The sequence below is a fragment of the Callorhinchus milii genome, unplaced genomic scaffold, assembly GCF_018977255.1.
Source record: "Callorhinchus milii isolate IMCB2004 unplaced genomic scaffold, IMCB_Cmil_1.0 Scaffold15, whole genome shotgun sequence".
NCBI lineage: Eukaryota > Metazoa > Chordata > Chondrichthyes > Chimaeriformes > Callorhinchidae > Callorhinchus > Callorhinchus milii.
Window position 1 is genome coordinate 1,073,355 of NW_024704756.1, and position 21,704 is coordinate 1,095,058.

Genomic DNA, 21,704 nt, shown 5'->3' on the forward strand with positions numbered 1-21,704 from the left:
AGCCAATTGCATACATCAAGGTCCCCACAAACAGTTGTGGATTGAGTGACCAAATTATTTTTTTTTTTGAAGGAATTATTATCCCTGGGAAAGCAATCGGCCAATCAACTAACACTCAGGTTCCTACTTACTGGCAGGTAAACAGAGGCGTATGGAGTAACAAAAATTGCCCAGCGTTTTGCCCTGCCAGGGAACCGAACCCAGTCTCTCACTTGCGAAGAGCGTGCTCTAACCATTGAGCTACTCCAGGACAAAGGTAGTAAGAGTGAAACAGGTACCAGAGGATAATATAATATTGATTGTGGAGTCCTGTAGTATATTGGTTAGAGCACTTGCCTCGCAAGCGAGAGGACCTGAGTTTGATTCCCGGGCAGGGCGAAACCTTAGGCAAGTTTCTTACTCCACACGCCTCTGTTAACTGAGCAGTATTTAGGAATCTGGTTGTTAGTTGATTGGTGGATCCCTTTTTTGGGGCTAATAATGCCTTTAAATAAATGTGGTCACGCAATCCACTGTTTGTGGGACGCTGCTATGAACAATTGGCTGCTGCGTTTCACCCACAAAGTATACAGTCAATTCACTTTATAGTGTATTCTGTGAAGCGCTTTGAGACGTCTTGAAGATGTGATAAGGCGCTGCATCAATTATGAGGGAGAAAATAATAATCCTTGTATATTATTATCCAGGATGTACTGGAACTAAATGGAAGCTTCATGTTTCCATGACACCTCACACCAAAGATTAGAGAATGTCAAGAGCCAAACTCAGTCCTGTTCTCACCCAAACCCCAGGCCTTGCTGTGTGTGTCTGAGTGTTTGTGCTTGGGTCTATGTTTGTACATGTGCCTGTGTCTGTGCCCGTGTTTGTGATTGTGGTGCACACGCGTGTCTGTGTGCTCTTGCCTGCTCGCGTGGCTGTCTGTGTCTGTAACCTTGTCTGATTTCTCTGGTTGGGGCGGTGAGCTCTTGGCCTGTACACAGTGTTTACTCTCAGGGCCCGATATGGGGGGCCGTGGAACTCATCGCTGAAACCCTGACTCCAGCGATTACTCAGCAAACAAATGATCCTTTGCCCTGACACTGTTATCAGCCATCAGATGACTGAGTCTCCCAGTCAGCCAGCACTCCACTGGGGAATTAAGGCACAATCTTGTGGCCAGAGTTCACACAACACACAGACTAGGCCAATATTTCACTCTCCCCCATACACCACAGGGCAGTTTACCCTGAACCCAGACAGGCTCTGCAGGAAGCACAAGCTTGTACTTTCACACTGACTGGTATATTGCAATGAATCAAACAGGATCACCAAGTGACTCCTCCAAACCCTAAAAACACACAGATGGTCTTTAATCACTGACCCAGTGAGCGCTTTCTCCTCTGAGTCAGAAGGCTGTGGGTTCAAGTCCGTCAGGACTTGGAATCACATAGTCGAAGCTGACGCTCCAATGCAGGGCTGGGGGAGTGTTGCATTGATAGAGGTGCTGTCCTTTGGATGAGAGTTAAACCGAGGTCTTGTCTGCCTGGTCAGGTGGATGTTAAACAACCCACAACACTATTTGAAAAGAGGAGTTTCTCTCTTCCGGTGTCCTGGCCAACAATCTCCCAAATGAAACTGATCACTCACTCCATGGCTGTTTGTGGGTCACTGCTGTGTGTAAACTGGCGTTTTACTCACAAAATACACAGTCACTGCACTTTACAGTATACCCCGTGAAGCGCTCTGAGATGTCTCGATGATGTGATCAGGCTCTATATCAAATGCAAGGTTTATTATTGTTATTACTGCTGTGTATAGTGCAAGGTAGTTGCCACTTTTTTTTACTCTATAACATCGTACAAGTAGCTCCCAAGTATGACACTTGAATGTGATAAGGCTCAGGTCTGTATCAATGCAGTTATTACTGAATGAGAGAGAGTGACACAGACACGCAAGCAATTCTAAGCATCGCATTTAGCTTAACATTTCATCTGCAGGACAGCACCTCCAACAATACAGGGCACCCTCCAGCAGTGAACTAGAATCTCATCCCCAGTTTTATTCACGAACAATTCTGCATAAGATGCCTCTATCTCAGCCGGTCCCTGTGCAGCTCAAACCAGCGATTCACAAAACAACACACAAATGTCACGTGAGTTGTTGAAACAGAACAAAGTCCCCTGAAAGGAAGAGTTTGTTTAGGAGCGAGGAATAGCCGGTGTCTGACCTGACCACCAGCTTCAACGTCCTGTGGGAGCCTTTGATGAGAATGAGAGCTTCCTGCCGGGAACCGTACAGTGGGCAGCCATTGATGTTCACCAGCTCGTCCCCCACCTGCAGTTTCTTTGACGAGGCTGCTTTGCCTCCCTCTTCCATCTGAAAACACAGGATGGGCAACATAAGTCATTCTGACATTTGTTACAGCGCTTTTCACAAAGTGCTTTGCAGGATTTACTGTAAAGTGCAAGGTAGGGGCAGATTGTGTGTTTTATGGGCAAATGCAATGACAACAAGGGTTAGGGTTGGGGCAAGTGCACAGCGCACAACTTTTGTTATGAAGCATCTCAAAGAGCTTTACCGAGATGATCATTTTATTTATTGCCTATCACGTCAGGAGGACATCTCAAGGCACTTCACAGTCACGTTGTGACTGTATTTTGAAGGCAATTACGGCTGCCAATTGAGCACAGCAATGTCCCACAAACAGCCATGTCGTGAGTCGCCAAATTTATTTGGGGGATTGTTGGCCAGGGCACCGGGAGAGGGAAACTTTCTTCTCTTTTAAAATAGTGCCACGGGATCTTTTAACATCCACCAGAACAGGACCTTAGTTTAACCTCTCATCCGCAGGACGGCACCTCCACTAACGCAGCACTCCCCTGGCTCAGCATTGGAGCATCAGCTTAGACTATATAATAATAATCCTTGCATTTGATATAGCGCTTTTCACGTCTTCGAGATGTCTCAAAGCACTTCACAGGATATACTGTAAAGTGAATTGACTGCATATTTTGTGAGTGAAGCGCGGCAGCAAATTGCCCACAGCAGTATCCCCACAAAGTCATGGATTGAAGTGACCAATTTATTATTGTTTTTTTGAGGGATAATTATTAGGCGTGTGGAGTAAGGAAATTTGCCCAAGGTTTCACTCTGCCGGGAATCAAACCCAGGTCTCTTGTTTGCAAAATGAGTGCTCTTAATCACTGAGCTACAGGACTCCATATGGGTTCCAAATGGTGACATGTAGCTCGAACCTAGAACTTTGACTCCAAAATGGGAGCCAGAGAGGGTGGGACATTGAGGACGAGGTGAAAGAGAGAGAGAGAGAGAGCGAGAAAGAGGAGGAGGCAGAGAGAGTGAGAGTGAGAAGAGGGAGCTATATTAAATGCAAGGATTATTATTATAGCAAAGCAACAAGCCCAGACAACATCTTTGAACGTTAACAAGTTACTACACTGACTGTGAACAGACACACACCGTACACCGCACACATCAGGTACAATGCCAGCTCAAGGCTCTACTTTTAAACAGAACTCACCGGCCTTCTTATGAGACATTAAACCAAAGCCACGTCTGCCTTTTCAGGTGGATGTGAAAGATCCCTTGGCAAAATTCAAAAAGAGAAGGGAGTTTCTCTCTCCCAGTGTTCTGGCCAACAATCCCCCAAATAAAATAGGTCACTCACTCCATGATCGACATTGCTGAGTGCAAATTGCCTGCTGCATTTCGCTCACAAAATAAACAATCGCTGGAGTTTACCGTCTAATTACTCCAAGATACGACATGTGTGAAGGGCGCTGTATAAACGCAGTTGCTTACAGTCTGTAAAATGCTTTGTGACATCCACAGAATATACCGTAAAGGGAAGTGACTGTATATTTTCTAGAACTCTCTCCAAAATTCCTGTTTCCTCTCTGCTTTCATTGCAACATTATAGGCATTGTACCAAATTGTATTAGGATTATTATGAATATATACAGATCAATTGGTTATTGATCTGATTGCTGTTAAAGGGACATTGTTGAGGCCAGGCTGATTAACAATTTGGTCTGTGCATATTTGGAGCAGTATTAGCTGATTAATCTGTGTGATCAGCTGTGATCTGTAACGTCCACTTGAACAGAGTCTGGAACTTAGTGCCATATCTCAGCTGAAGGAGGGTGTGCTCTGCTAGCAGATTAACTGTGGTGTTAGCCTTAGCAATACCTTCAAAAGTGGTTGTGTAATGGTATGGAGGTGAAGGCTCTGTGTTAATGAACCGGGACCAATTCAGGGTTTCACACAGTGTTCTACGCTAAACAGTGAGCGGAATCCAAGAGTTGCAGCACAGAAACAACCCAGGGCTTCCCCACACAGCCAGTGCAGGGCACCACCCCACACTCGGAGCCAGCGGAGCTGCTGTCATCAGAGAGGACAGTGGTTGGGTTTGAGGAACCACCACACCCCATCACATAGACTGGGTGAGACTCCAGGCACACTGATGTTCACACTCGATAGCTTCTCCTGACCAAAAGATAAATACGATTATTTACTCCATAGTTGTTTGTGAGCTATTGCTGTGCTCAATTTAGCTACCGCGTTTACCTACAAGAACGCACCCTTTACAGTAATTCCTGTGAAGCGCTTTGAGGTGTCCTCTCGACATGAAAGGCGCTATATCAAATGCAACGATTATTATCCAACAATTATAATAATCCTTCAAAAAAATAATAATAAATTGGTGATTTCAAACCATAACTTTTTGTGGGACGCTGCTGTGCGCATTTGTCTGCTGCATTTCGCCCACAAATATACAGTCAATTCGCTTTACAGTCTATTCTGTGAAGTGCTTTGAGATGTCGAGAAGACATGAAAAAGCGCTATATCAAATGTAAGGATTATTACTATTATTATCCTCAGTCACACTGAACTGCTGCAAGCTATCAGGAGGATGAGCTGTGTTGGTGTGGACTGCTCCAACATCATATCTAATCTAATCTCATTCTCATTCACTTCCTATAGGCTATTTCAGGACAGCATCAAAAGGACAGAGACTTTTAACATTTAAAGCACAGGACTTCCACCAGTGTGCCATTATTGTGAAAGCAAACTGTTCTGTGAATGTATCTCTATTTATAAAGCCAAAGATCCCATATGCTTTTTTTAACAGCTTGATCAATCTGTTCCTGCCATTTTCAAAGACCATATCATGTGGTTGAGACGTCTCAAAGCACGTCATAGAATATACTGTGAAGTGAATTGACTGTGAATATTGTGGGTGAAACGCAGCAGGCGCACAGCAGTGGCCCACAAAACAGTTGTGAATTGAGTGACCACATTTTTTTGGAGGGTTCATTACCTCCGGAAAGTGATCCACCAATCAATTAACAACCGGATTCCTACTTACTGCTGTGTAAACAGAGACGTGTGAAGTAAGGAAACTTGCCTAAGGTTTCACCCCATCTGGAAATCGAACACAGGTCATCTCGCTTGTGAGGCAAGTGCCCTAAACACTGAACTACAGGACTTCCAATGGGGCAGCATAGTGCACAGCCCTGCAGTTACGGACCAGGAGCTCCCTGGTCGGTCCGTGCAGAGTTTAGTGGTGTCGGCCGGGGATGCTGGCACCATGGAGGTAAACAGCGGCCAGGTTCCCTGCTCCTGGTCTCTCCTCTATTGGTTGTGGTTGTGTGCAGCAGCTGGGTAGGGAGAGGTCAGGCTAAGGCTGTTTACTGCTTGATATTATATGTGGCAAAATCTTACAACTCGTTACACGTCAATATGACAACTCAGTGTTTCACATACTGTAAAGTGTAGTGACTGTTTATTTTGTAGGTGAACACAGCACCAATTTTCATACAGCAATGTCATCCAAACAGCCAGGAAGCGATTGACTAATTTTATATGAGTGATTGTTGGCCAGGAAACTGGGAGAGAGAAACTCCCTTCTCATTTCAAAAGCACTGGAGTGTCAAGTCTAGACTGTGAGTTCAAAATGTCCTGATATGGGACTTAAACCCACAAAGTTTTGACTCAGAGGAGATAGCGCTACCAACTGAGCCAGGTTGACATAATCATGATGTATAACGCAATGATCCAACAACAAGGCATATGCTCCGTCACAGGCTGTATCAGCCCATCGTGGAGTATTGCAGTGGTCAGACCACTCATCTCGCAAGGGAGAGGACCCGGAAAAGCAATCTGCCAATCAACTAACAACTGGGTTCTCTCCATAGATGCTGCCTGACCTGCTGTGTGTTCCCAGCAACTTTTGTGTTTATATATAGAGGTGTCAAAGGGTCTGTTAGAAATCATACCTTCACACATCAGGCTGACAGTTGCAGGGTATTTCACTATATCAGACTAGGAACAATCTTCAAATTCTCTGTGTAAGTGGCCTCTGGTTTCCTTCCATTTTCTAAACCACACACTTACACACACAAACGTCTACAAAACCACCGGCAGAAAAACAATCACCGCCCCGGGGCTGCCTGCGGTGAAATAGTTGGAATGTTTTGAGGTATTTGAGCTGACTCGAAACCGATCAGCTCAGTGCATGGTACAGCAGCTCACGTCTCACCCACCCATGAACTCCACCGTCAGATAACCCACATCTCAGACACGGCTGGTGAGTAACTCACTACTGATCAACTGGACCTGAATTAGGGAGATATTATACCCTGTCCTTGGCACAGGCTCCTGCTGAGACCGGATTACGAGATTAATAATAATAATATTATTGCATTTGTAAGAGTGCCTTATCATTTCTTTGAGACGTCTCAAAGCGCTTCAAAGATATACTGTAAAGTGAATTGACTGTATATTTTGTGGGCAAAATACGGCAACCAATTGTGCACAGCAGCGTCCCACAAACAGTTGTGGATTGAGTGATCACATTTTTTTTGGAAGGACCTCTGTAAAAGTGATCCGCCAATCGTACATCAACTGGGTTCCTACTTACTGCTAAGTAAACATGTGGAGTAAAGGAAACTTGCCTAATGTTTCGCCCTGCCCAGGAATTGAACCTAGGTCCTCTCACTTGTGAGGTTAGTGCTCTACCCACTATGCTAAAAGAGAAATTCTCCTACACTTTCCATGCAGTCCTGTAGCTTAGCAAATGAGAGGCCTCGGTTTCGAATCCCTGGCAGGGCGAAATTCGGCAAGTTTCCTTACTCCACAACAACAAATTACATTTGTATAGCACCTTTCACGTCAGGAGAACATCCCAAGTAGTAAGTAAGAGCCTGGTTAGTCAACTGACAGATCGTGTCAGTGATAATAATCCCTTCAATAAAACAATAATAGTAATAATAATAAATTGGTCACTTCATTCCATGGCTATTTGTGGAAAACTGCTGTGTGCAATTGGCTGCCCTTCATCTCGCCCACAAAATATACAGTCAATTCATTTTACAGTATATTCCGTGAAGGCACATTGAGACGTCTCGAAGACGTGATAAGGTGCTATATCAAATGCAAGGACTATTATTGTTATATTATTATTAAGTTTGGAGACCCCAGAGAGGGTTTGGTACCTGCTGAGTTTAAAAACAATAGCTTACCATTGACAAGCTTCCTGATGTTAGTCCAGTCAGGACAATCCACCCGACAACAACCCCAAGCAGTAAACTTCAATCCCCTTCAGCAGTGCAATAAGATAATATAAATAATATACACTTGGAGACGTGATAAGGCGCTATATCAAATACAAGGATTATTAGTATTCCTTACCCTGCAGATGTGATCTCCGACATTCACACCTATTCTCCCCAGTTTTGTATACCGTGACCACATTTTCCAGATGCTTCAAAAGTGCTTATCTCCCAAAATGTGGCCTTTTAACTAATTGTATCCTTTGTGAAAGAACAAACAAATCACTATCAATTTCCTGTTTCACTATCAAGTCATCACAGCTCCACTTGTGCTCGCCTCCTCAGCCCAGACAAACATCCTTCATGTGCTGTGACTGTGCTGAGAAATGTCATCTCCTGATAACGTAATGTCTCAAGCACCATTGAGAGGGGAGAATGCTACCCATTGTGCCAAGCTAACCTGCTCTTATTGCCAGGAACTACGTACATTATCTTATCATAAGAATAATCCTTTTATTTGACATAACATATAGATGTTACAAAATGCTTCACTAAGAATTGCTGTTGAGTGTCTGCCAATTGGCACTCGGCAAGATCCCATAAACAACCACAAAGTGAATGATGAATTCATGACACTCAGAGAAACTCTCTTCTTTTTCAAACAACATCACGAGGTCTATAACATCCATCAGTACAGACCCACAGGACCTCAGTATAACATTCTCATCTGAAGGACGGCACTTCTGACAATGCAGCACTCCCCCAGTACCGTACAGAGATCCAAAGTAGTGTAGTGGTTAGCGCACTCGCCTTGCAAGTGAGAGGACCCGGATTCAATTCCTAGTTCGGGCGAAACGTCAGGTAGTTTCCTTACTCCACATGCCTCTGTTTACCTAGCATTAAGTAGGTACCCTGTTGTTTATCGATTGGCAGATCGCTTTCTGGGGGTAATAATCCCTCCCCAAAAAAATGGTCCCTCAACCCATGGCTGTTTGTGGGACGCTGCTGTGTGCAATTGGCCGCCGCGTTTCGCCCATAAAATACAGTCAATCCACTTTGCAGTATATTCTATGAAGGCTTTGAGATGTCTGAATGATAAGACAAATGCAAAGATTATTATTATTGATCAAGACCTGCTAAAAAAGATCTTTAAGCCCTCCCTGTTCAGGTGCAAGTTCAAGGTATTCCATGACAGTATTTGAAAAAGGAAGATGCCTACTTTTTGTTTTTCTGGGCTGTGCTGCCATCAGCAGTGCCCTGGAGTACTGCAGACCTGCCTGGCTCAAGAACAGGATACCAAGACCACCACAGAGGGTGGGCTTGATACTGATGCCAAACATGTCACCTTAGAGCCAGTCCAGGACCCAGGCCAACAATTCCTCAGATATATTCTGTTAGGCGCTTCGAGATGGCTCGAAGACATGAATAGGCGCTATATCAAATACAAAGATTATTATTATTATTGTTGTTACACTCAGGAAGTTGGCTCAATCGCTTTGCTCTGGACAAGACCAGTACAAAGCATCTTAGAGACCACTCGGGTTCCAGCTGGTTTAACACTGGCGCCAAGGGAACAGAGGCGGAAAAATTCCCTGCGAAGCAAAAGGATAACGTTCACCAGTGGGGACTGAGTGAGGAAGGGAGGGAGGCAGACACAGGGGGAGTTCTCGCTTTACTGTCAACAGCTGCGCTGCATGTAGTACAAGCGGCCAAGTGCCAGATTACACACATCCCAGCCTCCTGTGGAACAGAGGAAGTTGCTCACTGACAGTAATAATAATCTTGGCATTTGATACAGCGCCTTATCATGTCATCAAGACGTCTCAAAGCGCTTCACAGGATATACTATAAAGTGCAGTGGCTGTGTATTTTGTGGGCGAAATGGACCAGTTAGTTTGCACACAGCAACATCCCACAGACAGCCATGGAGGGAGTGTCCAACTTTATCTGGGGATTTGTTGGCCAGGACACTGGGAGTCCTGGCCGACAAATCCCTTCTCTTCTCAAATAGTGCCATGGGATCTTTAACGTCCACGTGAAAAAGTAGACGGGTTGGGCCTCGGTTTAACATCTCATCCAGCAGAGCTTCCAAAATCAGCAACAGAATCAGATCAATCCTGAGGGATACGATTGAGGGACTTTGTAATCAATCACTGCACGTATAATAATAATAATCCTTGCATCTGATGTTGCGCTTTATCACGTCTTTGAGATGTCTCAAAGCACAGAGTATACTGTAAAGTGAATTGACTGTATATTTTGTGTGTGAAACGCGGCAGCCAATTTCGCACACTTCAATATCACTCACTGTGGAACGCACTCAGCATCGTTACAATGCGATAAGGCGCTACATCAATAACAACAACTTGCATTTACATACAACAACAACAACAAAATTACATTTGTATAGCGCCTTTCACGTCCGGAGGACCTCCCAAGGCACTGGACAGACAGAGGTTACAGACCTGAGCTGAGGGTCCGGGTGGGGGCGAGATGGAGGGACTGCCGGATGGAGTTCCAGAGGGTGCGTGCAGAGTGGAGGAAGGCCTGCCCACCGCTAGTGGGGCGAGCAAGGTGAAGTACATGAAGCAGGCCAGAGCCCGCTGAGGGGAGGGAGCGAATGTGGTGGTAGGGGGTTAGGAGGTCGGAGAGATAGGGGGGAGCAAGACAGCGGAGGGCTTTCAAGGTGAGGACCAGGATCTTGAACTGTATCGTCTGTGTGATGGGAAACCAGTGGGGTTGGGCGAGGATTGGAGTGATAGGGTCGTGGAGCCTAGTGCGGGAGAGGACATTGGCCCCAGAATTCTGGATGATCTAGTCTATGGATGGAGGGATTGGAGGCCGACGAGCAGTGAGTTTGCATAGTCGAGCCTTGATGTAATGAAGGCATGTTCGAGGGTTTCAGTGGCCTGAGGTGTGAGACATTGTTGGAGCCGGGCAACGTTGCAATGGTGGGGGAAGGCAGAGCGGGTCATAGCGCAGATGTGGGGTAGAAAGGATAGTTGAGGGTCAAACAAGACTCCAAGGTTCCAGACTGGCTTAGCAGGGTGGAGTGTGCAACCATGGATGGTGATGCTGTGAGCACCTGAGGTGAGGAAGCGCTGACGGGAGCCAATCAGGAGAGCCTCAGTCTTGTTGACGTTCAACTAAAGAAAGTTAGCTCTCATCCAGGACTTGATGTCTGACAGATATTCTGTCAGCACAGCAGTGGTCCTAGAGTCAAGGATGGAGGCAGAGAGGTAGAGTTGGGTGTCATGATGTCACCAAGAAGGAACATGTAGATATTGAAGAGGAGGGGACAAAGGACAGAGCCCTGAGGAACGCAGCACAAGATGGTCCGTGGGCTGGAGGAGAAGCCATTTGAGGAGATGAAGTGCAGGCAGTGTGAGAGGTACGATCTGAACCAATCAAGGACAACGCATGGAGGTTGAGACGAGAGGAGAGGCGGTGGATGAGGCTAGAGTGGTCGACGGTGTCGAATATAGCATCCTTCACACGAGATAGCATCCTGGAGCGCATCAAATGCAAACATTACATTACTGTACGTGAAGGGTTGAGAAAGGCTTGGGAACCAGCGAGAAGTGATGCTTTCTCTCGACCACAGATGGGTAATTAGCCACAGCCAGATGGAGCTGAGGGATACTCAGTGACAGCCCCGGCCTAGAGAGGAGCTCAGTCCTGATGTGGTTTCCTTCCACATCAACTCCAAAGGAACCCACAATCCCACTGAAACTGAAAAGAGCCACAATATCACAAGAGAGCTTCAGATGAAGAAGGCCTTTTGGTCTATTTGATCTCGTCCTCCCAGAATACTTATCCTACAATCTTCCCACTCCTGCAACGAGCCGATTACTCAACAAGTCCAGCTTCCAGGGCTCAGTCACCCTCCCTGCTAACCTGTTCCAGCTGTTATCAACTCTGTGTGAAGAGAATTCCTGGTGTCTGTCCTGAAATCGCCTGAAACAACCTAAAGCTGTTTTGCTGTGTATAAGAGAATTCTGATTTGCTCCATCTGTCTGTCCTTTAAGGAAGTTGTGTACATAAAACCTTCTCTTTCCATGGCTGTAAAGTGGCTCTGTTACCTTTCTTGTATATGGGAACACAACCTGTTTCCAGTGAGTCAGAATCTCACAATGGTGACTGACTGATTCCCTCATTACTAGGTGGGTTTGGATAAAGAAGATCCTTTGGCCTATCTCATATCATCCTCCTACAACCACCCTTCCTGGTAACCTGATACGTCATTAGTTGCCCTTGGAGTAAAGAAAACCTTCCTGATGTCTGTCCTGAAATTGTCCTTTACATCTCTAAACCCGTGTCTCTGGTTCTACTGTCTAGGTTCATCCGAAAGTATTGACCTGAGTTTCTGTCAGTACTTCACGTCTCCTGCCTGGGGCATAATTCATCCTTCATTCATCCAGGTTTCAGCCCAGTGACTATCCAACTTGCACAGATCAATCTCTGACAAACAGCCAACGAAGTGACTATGGTAAAACTCATACAAGTCTGATCTGTATAAATCGTGTAGTTGTCTAAAAGTCATACATCTGCCCGAGTCCAGGTGAAGAGTTTATATTCTATGCAAGTTGACATAACTCATTCTTTGTATACTTCATACTAAAACCAGCGCCTTGGGATGTCCTCCTGACGAGAAAGGCGCTATACAAATGTAATTTTGTTGTTGTTGTAAATGTATGGTCCTAACTGATACTGTTCATGTGAGATTTAATGTTGAAACATAGGATCTTTAATGATGTCTACGGGAACAGCCAGATTGGACCTTGATTTAACGACTCATCCAAAGGACAGCACCACCGACAATGAAAAGACAACAACAGTGGCGGAGCTGGGCGATATTGCGGAGGTGGGGCACGGTCATGGCACGGATGTGAGGTAAAAAGGACAGTTGTGGGTCCAACAAGACGCCAAGGTTCTGGAATGGCTCAGGCACAGGTGTGGAGGTGCTGATGGGAGCCAATCAGGAAGGCTTCGGTCTGTTGACATTCAACTGTAGAAAATTAGTTCTCATCCAGGACATGAATGTCTTACACCCTCCACTCCCCACTCGAACCCCTCAGGCCACCTGAACCCTCACCCAGCGCGTGTTCCGCCCAGCGCAATGTACAGAGACAGTGCTCGTCAAAGTAACGAATGACATCCTCTCTCTCTGTAACCAGGGCTCCCTCTGCCTCCTTGTCCTCCTATCAACTGCATTTGACACAGTTGACCACACCATCCTCCACCATCACATCTGCCTCTCTCCAGTCTCCCGGCACCTCTCCAGTATTCAGTGATTTTTGAAAGATTTGTGCTAGCGTTTCTGCCACTTTCCTCCCTTAGCACTTCATCTCGCCAATGGTTTTTCTTCTCACCTCTGCCCGGTCACCAAGGCTCCATCCTTGGTCCCCCTCACCTATATGCTCCTGTATTGTCATCCCCGGACATGGGGTCAACTTCCACATATATACGGATGACACAAAAATCTACTTCTGCTCCTGCTGCGACTCACAGTCCGCTGATGTCCTGGCAGTTTGTTTGCTTGATACTAAGGCCTGGATGAGCGCAAATTTCCTGCTGCTGAATGTTGGCAAGATGGAAGCCATACTCTTTGGCTCCTGTCAATGTCTTCTCTCCTGTAGGTTTGAACTCCTCAGCTTCCCCGAGCTCTCTCTCAGATGCTCTGAATCCGTGCACAATTCAATCCCCAGCTTTCCTTGCTACCACACATCTGTTCCCTGACCAGGACCACTTTTTTTCACCTCTGCCACATTGCCAGCCTCCATCTGTACCTCACAACTGATACAGCTGAAATCTTCGTCCATGCCTTCATCAATTCCCGGCTAGACTATTTCTATGCCCTCCACTCTGGTCTCCCCAGCTCCACCATACACAAAATCCAAATAATTCAAAACTCCATCGCCCAATACTCACCCATACGAAACTCCATACTCTCATCACACCAGTCCTTGCCAAGCTCCACTGGCTCCCAATCACCGAACAGATCAACTTCAAGATCCTTTTACTCGTTCTCACTTCATTCCCTCGCACCTCCCTACCTATCCGACCTGCTTAGCCCCTACTCCACCTCCCGCTGCCTCCACTCATATGGTTGACTATGCCTTCAGCCACTATGCCCCCAAAATCTGGGACTCTCTCCCTTAGTCTCTCTGCCTTGCCCCTCACTCCTCACCTTCAAATCCTGCCTAAAGACCTTGCTTTTTGATCGTGCTTACGGTGATCTCCCCCTTTCCCTCTCCCTCTGGCTCGATGTCAGACTCTGCCATAGTGAAGCACTCCGGTTCGCTACCCCACGTGAAGGATATAGCAAGTTGTTGTTACTTAGTCTTCTTTGTTTCCCATCAGTACAAGAACAACAAGATTACATTTGTATAGCGCCTTTCACGTCGGGAGGATGTCCCAAGGCGCTGGATAGTGACAGCATTTCACACCCGAGCTGGGGTTGGGGGGGGAGAAGGGAAGGGAGGGGAAGTGGGGGTGGCCGATAGCGTGGTTGAAGAGGAGGGTCTTGAGGCAGGACTTGAAGGAGGCTAAGGAGGGGGCGAGGTGGAGTGACTGGGGAATGGAATTCCAGAGGTTGGGGGCAGAGTGGCTGAAAGCCCTCCCGCCAATGGTGGGGTGGGTGGGTTGGGGGATGTTAGTCATTGATGCAGCACAGCATCAATGACTAACAGCCTTGACATACAGACCAAACAATTCATTACACAGTGAACGGAATGATGTTCAACTCCTTCCAAATTCGTCTTTTACAAGAAAAGGGTGTGTGCTTTCCCCAAATAACTGAGGTTTGGGCCAGTCCTGTAATCTGGCTTAGAGATGCTCTTGGCCTGCAGGCCCCGCTGACAGTCTACACATCACCTTCTGTTCACAACTGACGAGCAGCCAAGGACAACCCACAGCCCAGCCAAACTGCTCCCAAAGCAAATCCCTTTGGGGGGCTAAATAGTGGTGTCATTTTACATGTTTTGGTTTTGATGCCTCGTCCAGAGCCTTATTCCAACAAAAAAACAGGAGGGTTGAAGAGGAGGAGGAGAGATGCAATTAATTAAAATCCCAACAGCGATCAGGCCGCGCAGGCATGAGGAATTCAACTGCCATGATCCTCACACCAGGACCTGCTTGAATGAGGCTGAGTGCTCTCTGATCTCCTCCTCCCCCCCCACCCATTCCTCTGGCCGCCCCCTCCTTCTCAGCTAACTCAGGCCTGCTGCGCTTCCCACCCCCCCTCACACACACCACCAGTGGGCAGTTGTTCCCTCTCTAACCTCTGGATTTGCCAATATGCAAACCGCAACAGCCATGGAGTGAGTAATCGACTTTATTTAGGGGTTTGTTGGCCAGGCACCAGGAGATATTTTATAAGGGATTATTACCCCCCAGAAAAACAATCCGCCAATTCATTAACAACTTGGTTCTTATTTACTGCTAGCTAAACAGAGGTGTGTGCCTTCGTTCCTCTGGCTCTGGCCTCCTCCTCATCCCTCGAGTCCTCCACTCCATCCTCGGTGGCCGTGCCTTCAGCCACTCTGCCCCGAGGCTCTGGAACTGCCTTCCTCACTCCCTTCGTCTCGCTCCCTCCCTTCCCATTTTCAGGTCTCTGCTGAAGACCTTTCTTTTCGACCGCACCTTTGGTCACCTTCACCCCCCCCCCAGCTCCTCCCCCTCCCCCCGGCTCCTCCCCATCCCCCCGGCTCCTCCCCCAGCTCCTGCCCCTCCCCCTGGCTCCTCCCCAGGCTCCTCCCCCTCCCCTGGCTCCTCCCCCTCCCCTGGCTCCTGCCCCTCCCCCTGACTCGGTCCCGGGATCCGTTTCTGTGAAGCGCTCTGAGACGCCGTCCGGCGTGGGGGGGCGCTATATAAATCCAAGTTGTTGTTGTTGTGTGGAGTAAAGAAACTTGCTTAAGGAGCCACCCTGCCCTGAATCACACCCAGGTCCTCTCGCTTGCGAAGTAAGTGCCCTAACCACTGAGCTACAGGACTCCAGTGAGAAATTGTTATATGTTAGACTCCACTCTACAGGCACTAGAGAAGGAGAGCAGCAGGGAGCTCTCACCAAACTAACAGGAGTTATACTGGTGCTCACAGGAAGAGAGTAAATCAAGGTTAATGTTGCTTTTTATAAGGATAAGTACGTTATAAAGATATTTATTGTACCTAAGAGCTGCTGATGGGAAACACTTTCCACTCTCCCATGTCACAAGGCTTACGGGCGGCCATTAAAGATCCTACCACACTGCAATGAGAGAGGGGAGTTTCTCCCGGCGTTCAGGCCAACAATCCTCCGAGTTAATTACTCATTCACTCCAAGACTGCCGTGCTGCCTACAAAAACAGTGACCCAACTTGACAGTAATTATTTGCAAAGTGTTTCAAGACGAACGCCATAAGGCTGGATAAGATTGCAAACACTCTCCTCATTTGATAATTGTGAGATGTAGACCACATTTTCCAGAATTGTAATTAGGAAATTATATCCATCCCCTTCCCTAGTTATCTCTCCTATTCTTGCGCCCCCGCCCCACCCCACCCCAATGCCTCACCAGCCTCCACTGGTTCCTGAATTCCACCTGGTCTCAGTCCACAGACAGTTTTGGATTTATACCTCAGACGGCACAAAATTGTGGAAAATTCTTCACATTGGCCAACTTTTAGAAGCTGATTTCATTTTTAAACGATGTCATAAGAAAAGCCTTCTGATGGTGTCCGCCTTCCAAATTAATGTTGTCTGCCTTCTGAATTTAAGAATTTTCCCACAGTTTTATGCCATCTGAAACCTTAAGGCAAATACAGACTCAGAGACAGACTGGGAAGGACTTTGTGTTTAAGCACAAGTCCCCAGTGATGGGCTGTGTGGCTCCCCAGCAATAGGAAAAGCTAGGGTCCTCGTCGTCAAACATGGCAGCCAATTTTGCACAGCAAACTGACACACAGCCATAAAATGAATGTCTAATCTATAACAATAATAATCCTTGCATTTGTTATCACATCATTGAGACCTCTCAAAGCGCTTCACAGAATATACTGCAAAGTGGATTCACTGTGCATTTGTATGGGCGAAACGCGTCAGTCTTTTTGAATAGTGCCTTGGGATCTTTAACGTCCACCTGAGCAGCAGATGGAACCTCGGTTTAATGTCTCATCTGAAAGAAGGAATCTCTGACAATGCAGCACCTCCCTTTGGATTGTCATCTTAGACTGCGTGATTCCAAGACCCTACATGAGACTTGAACCCACAACTTACTGACTCAGAGCTGTGCATGGCTTACACACAAATCATTTACCCCACAAAACAATCCGCCAATTGACTAACAATTGGGTTCCTTACTGCTAAGTAAACATAGGTGTATGGAGTAAGAAAACTTGCCTACGTTTTCGAACTGCCTGGGAATCAAATCCAGATCCTCTCGCTTGCGAGGTGAGCGCCCTATCCAATTTGCTACAGGACTATAATGTACCTGGAGAATTGCTGGCCAGGATATCAGGAGAAGCTCAGGACCAACCTGAATGAACAGTTGGCAACTCTGTTTGAAGTCACTACCAAATCCCGACGCCTCTGATAATGCAGTGCTCTCCTCAGTAATGCACAGGAGCTTCAGTCTGGACTGTGAGCTCAAAGTCCCACAGGGGGCAGGGTGCAGGGAAGGGGGGGTGGGCTTGAACACCCGGCCTTCTGACCCAAGAATGAGAGTGTCTACTAACTGAGAAACCTTTCCACAGAGATGCAATTTTTAAAAATATATCTGACACATGCTTAAGAGTATCCAAACTAAGCTGAGTTCCATGTATTCATGTATCCAACCTACACATGGAAATTCCAGGCCTTGAGGGGGCCAGAGAGGGGGCGAGGCGGAGGGATTGTGGGATAGAGTTCCAGAGCATGGGGGCACAGTGGCTGAAGGCTCGCCCATCAATGATGGGGCGGGCGAGGCGGGGGACGTGAAGCAGGCCGGAGCCCATTGAGTGGAGGGAGTTGGCTAGGAGGTCGCAGAGGTAGGGGGGCTTTGAATGTGAGAACCAGGATCTTGAACTGTATCCTCTGTGTGATGGAAAGCCAGTGGTGTTCGGCGAGGATGAGGGTGATAGGGTTGTGGAGCTTGGTGTGTGAGAGGACCTGGGCTGCAAAGTTCTCTTCAGCTGTGCCTTCAGCTCCCCTCTCGACTCTCTACCCCCTCCTCGCTCCCTCCCTTCCCTCCCCTCACCCCGACCATTTCCCCCTGCTCGGGTCCCGACCCAACTGTTCTTGGGACGTCCTCCCGACGAGAAAGGCACTCTATAAATGCAATCTTGTTGTTGTTGTTCTGGATGATCTGCAGCCTATGGCAGGAGGAGTTGAGGAGGCCCACAAGCAGGGAGTTTGCGTAGTTGACACTGGACGTTATGAATCTGTGTATGATGGTCTCGGCGGCCTACTGTGTAAGACAGTGATAGAACCGAGCGATGTTGCGGAGGTGGGGGAAGGCAGAGGGGGTCATGGCACGGATGTGGGGTATGAAGGACAGTTGAGGGTCGAACAGGATGCCGAGGTTCCATATTGGCTCCCTGAGTTGTACAGTGGATCTCATGCAAGCAACAGACAAGATTTCCTATTGCTTGTCCAGATAAAACCACCCTACCCTTTGGGGGTTTGGCTTGTTGGGTTAATAGGAGCTGAGTGGGATGACTCCTGACCCCTAGTGACTGGTCTATCCTTCCATGTCCTACCAATGAGCCAGGCTGGACTGTGCTGTCATCATCAGCACCCTGGAATACTGCAGACCCGCCTGGCTCAAGAATCAGACTGGAGACCACCACAGAGGGCTGGCTTGACTCCGACATTACATTGCCAAAACATGACGCCTTGGAGCCAGTTCAGCTCCGAGGAGACCCCACTTATCCGCCCTCCCCCACCTGAGAGAATATCCACTCATCATTCATTTCATTAGAAATGCAAAGTGATGTGGGTATAACAACAACTAGCATTTATATAGCAACTCTCACTCAGGGTAGCATCCCAGAGCGCTAACAGTGGTGGAGCACAATGCTGAGCCAGGGGAGGCGGAGGTGATCGTAGGTGCAGTTGAAGAGGAAGGTCTTCAGATGTGACCTGATGATGGAGGAGGGGGCAAGGCTGAGGGACTGAGGAAGAGAGTTCCAGAGTTTCAGGGCTGAAAGCACAGCCACCAATGGTGGAGCAGAGGGCACAAAGGGCATTCAGGAAGCCAGAGCAGAGTTGAGCAGAGGTAGCAGGTTATAGTAAGCAGGACGGAGAGGTAGAAAGGTTCCAGGGCATGAAGGGATTTGAAGACAAGTGTGAGGATCTTGAAAGCACTCTGTTCAGTGATAGTGAGCCAGGCTAGAATTGGTGTGATGGGGGTATGGAGTGGCTGTAGATGCATAAAAGATGAAACCAATAGCATTAGCATTCTTGGAGTGATCACTTTCTGTGTAATAATCCCTTAAAACAAAAGAATTTGGTCACTCAATCCACAGCTGTGCGTGGGACACTGCCGTGCGCAATTGGCTACCGCATTTCGCCTACAAAATATGCAATCAATTCACTTTACAGTTTATATTCTGCGAAGCGCTTTGAGGCATCTCAACGACGTGATAAGGCACTATATCAAATGCAAGAATTCTTATTATTACTATTAGATCAGTACGGTTTCAGAACCAAATTAAATCACATTTGATTGAATTACAGAAGATGATGGAGAGGGTCCAGGCGCTCTTATGATCTCAATGTAAAAGCAGTTGTCAACTGGTCACTGTATTCCGAGGCTCTGTCCCGTTACACCTACAGCAGGATGCTATCCTGACAAAGGATTTTCCACTATCTGCTTTATCTGTTAGGCTACTAATATTGTTCCCTCCTCTTTAAAAGAAAGCAAGAAGCAGAATGGAAATCAGTGCGAGGTCAGCTGACCTAGAGAGACATGGTGCTCCATTAAAGGGAAAGACACACAGATCCCAGTTCCCTCCACAACTCAACACAGGATATCATTATGACATTTGATGTCAGGACGTTTCAAAGCTCTTCTTGGTGAACAGCTGCCAAGTGCGGAGACTGTTTTTTTATATAAGCAAACAAGACAGAAGGTCTCACAAACCGCCATGAAGTGGATGATCGATTCGATTTGGAGGATTGTTGGCCAGGACACCAAGAGAAACTCCCTTCTCTCCCTTCTCTCTTCCAATTGTGCCGTATGATCTTATCATCCAGCTGAACAGACTGTTCAAGCGAATATTACAGATCCCATAGCGTAACTTGAAAAAGAGAAGGGAGTTTCTTCGCCCGATGTCCTGGGCAATAATCCCCCAGATAAAATGGTCCAGACATATAATGACTGCTTGTGGGGCATTGCTGTGCATTGTTGAGCTGCTGTGCTCACCTACAAAATGCAGAGCCACTATACTTTTCAGTGAAATTGTGTGAAGTGCTTTGAAACATTAACAATGTGATAAGGCAATAACGTCAAATGAGAGAATTATTCTCTCATAAAAGGGCAGCACCTCCAAAACTACACTAAAGCGTCACGTCCTGAATCGGGGATTGAACCCACAACCTTCTGACTCGGAGGTGAGATTGCTACCAACTGAGCCAGGCTGAGATCTTATAATAATAATCTTTGCATTTAATATACCACGCCATCACATCTTTGAGATGTCTCAAAGCACTTCACAGAATATACTGTGCAGCCAATTGTGCACAGCAGTGTCCCACAAACATTTGTGGATTGAGTGACCAAATTATTATTCTTTTTTCCTTGACGGATTATTTTTAAGAGTGTGGATTAAGAAAACATGCCCATGCCTTCACCCTGCTGGGAATCGAACCCAAGTCTCTTGTTGCGGGGCGAGTGCTCTAACCACTGAGCTACAGGACTCCTGACAAAATGTACAGTCATTACCTGATGGTGTCCATCAATATCCTGGAGCAATGTCAACATTCTGACAATGTTCTGCCTTATCAATAGGACACACAATCACTGGCTTTTCCTAACATAATTGACTCATTTCCACTTGAAGTTATCTGTCCAGCTTCATTCAGAAGACAGAAATGGAGTGGATTCCTGTAGCACAGTGGTCAGAGCACTCGCCTCTCGAGCGAGAGGACCCGGGTTTGATTCACGGGCAGAGCGATACGTTGGGCAAGTTTCCTTACTCCACACAGCTCGGTTTACAGGGCAGTGAGGAGGAATCCGGTTGTTAGCCGATTGCCGATTTGCGTTTCCTGGGCTAATGGTCCCTCCAAAAAATAAAAAAGAATAATAATGCGGTCACTCAATCCACGGCTGTTTGTGGGACACTGCTTTGCGCGTTTGGCTGCTGTGTTTTGTCCACAAAATGTACAGTCAATCTGCTTTACAGTATATGAGACGTCTGAATGACCAGATATCAAATGCGAGGATACATTACTTGTTATTAAAAATACCAAAAAACTTTTGACTCAAAGTGAGTGAAGCGACAAGCAATGCTCTGTGATGACTTGATCGCCTGCCCGCCTGCCCGCCCGCCCGCCTGCCTGCCTGCCTGCCTGCCCGCCCGCCCGCCTGCCCTGGTCCCATCATGAATAACCAGGCGCCTGTTGTACATCTCCCCCGGACAGAGAGGCAGCCATTCCAGCGTGTGAAGGGTGTGAGCTGCGGGAGAGCTCTGCGCTGCTCCGGGTAACGGGGCTGTTAATCATTGTACAAGTGCTGCAGCTACTGCTCCCTCCGTCACCATCTCACTGAGGGGGGCAGAGAGTGGGGGGGGGGGGAGGTGGGCAGAGAGTGGGGGGGAGGGGCAGAGAGTGGGGGGGGGGGGGGCAGAGAGTGGGGGGGGGGAGGTGGGCAGAGAGTGGGGGGGGGGAGGGGGGCAGAGAGTGGGGGGGGGGCAGAGAGTGGGGGGGGTAGAGAGTGGGGGGGGGTAGAGAGTGGGGGGGGTAGAGAGTGGGGGGGTAGAGAGTGGGGGGGGTAGAGAGTGGGGGGGTGAGAGTGGGGGGGGGGGGGGGGGGGAGAGTGGGGGGGGGGGGCAGAGAGTGGGGGGGGCAGAGAGTGGGGGGGGCAGAGGAGGGGGGGGGGGGCAGAGAGTGGGGGGGGGGCAGAGAGTGGGGGGGGGGGCAGAGAGTGGGGGGGGGGGCAGAGAGTGGGGGGGGGGTGGGGGCAGAGAAGTGGGGGGG

General features: G+C 47.7%; 1 protein-coding gene across 1 annotated transcript in view; it reads right to left on the bottom strand.

Moving 5' to 3' along the window:
• Window positions 1-2,033: 2,033 nt before the first annotated feature.
• LOC103177018 (protein Shroom4-like) overlaps window positions 2,034-21,704 on the bottom strand; it is a 20,176-nt gene continuing 505 nt past the window's right edge. The window contains exon 2 of the mRNA XM_007890951.2: window positions 2,034-2,355. Within this exon, the coding sequence (XP_007889142.1) occupies window positions 2,128-2,355 (228 nt within the window). The 3' untranslated portion in view covers window positions 2,034-2,127. The remainder of the gene's footprint in view (window positions 2,356-21,704) is intronic.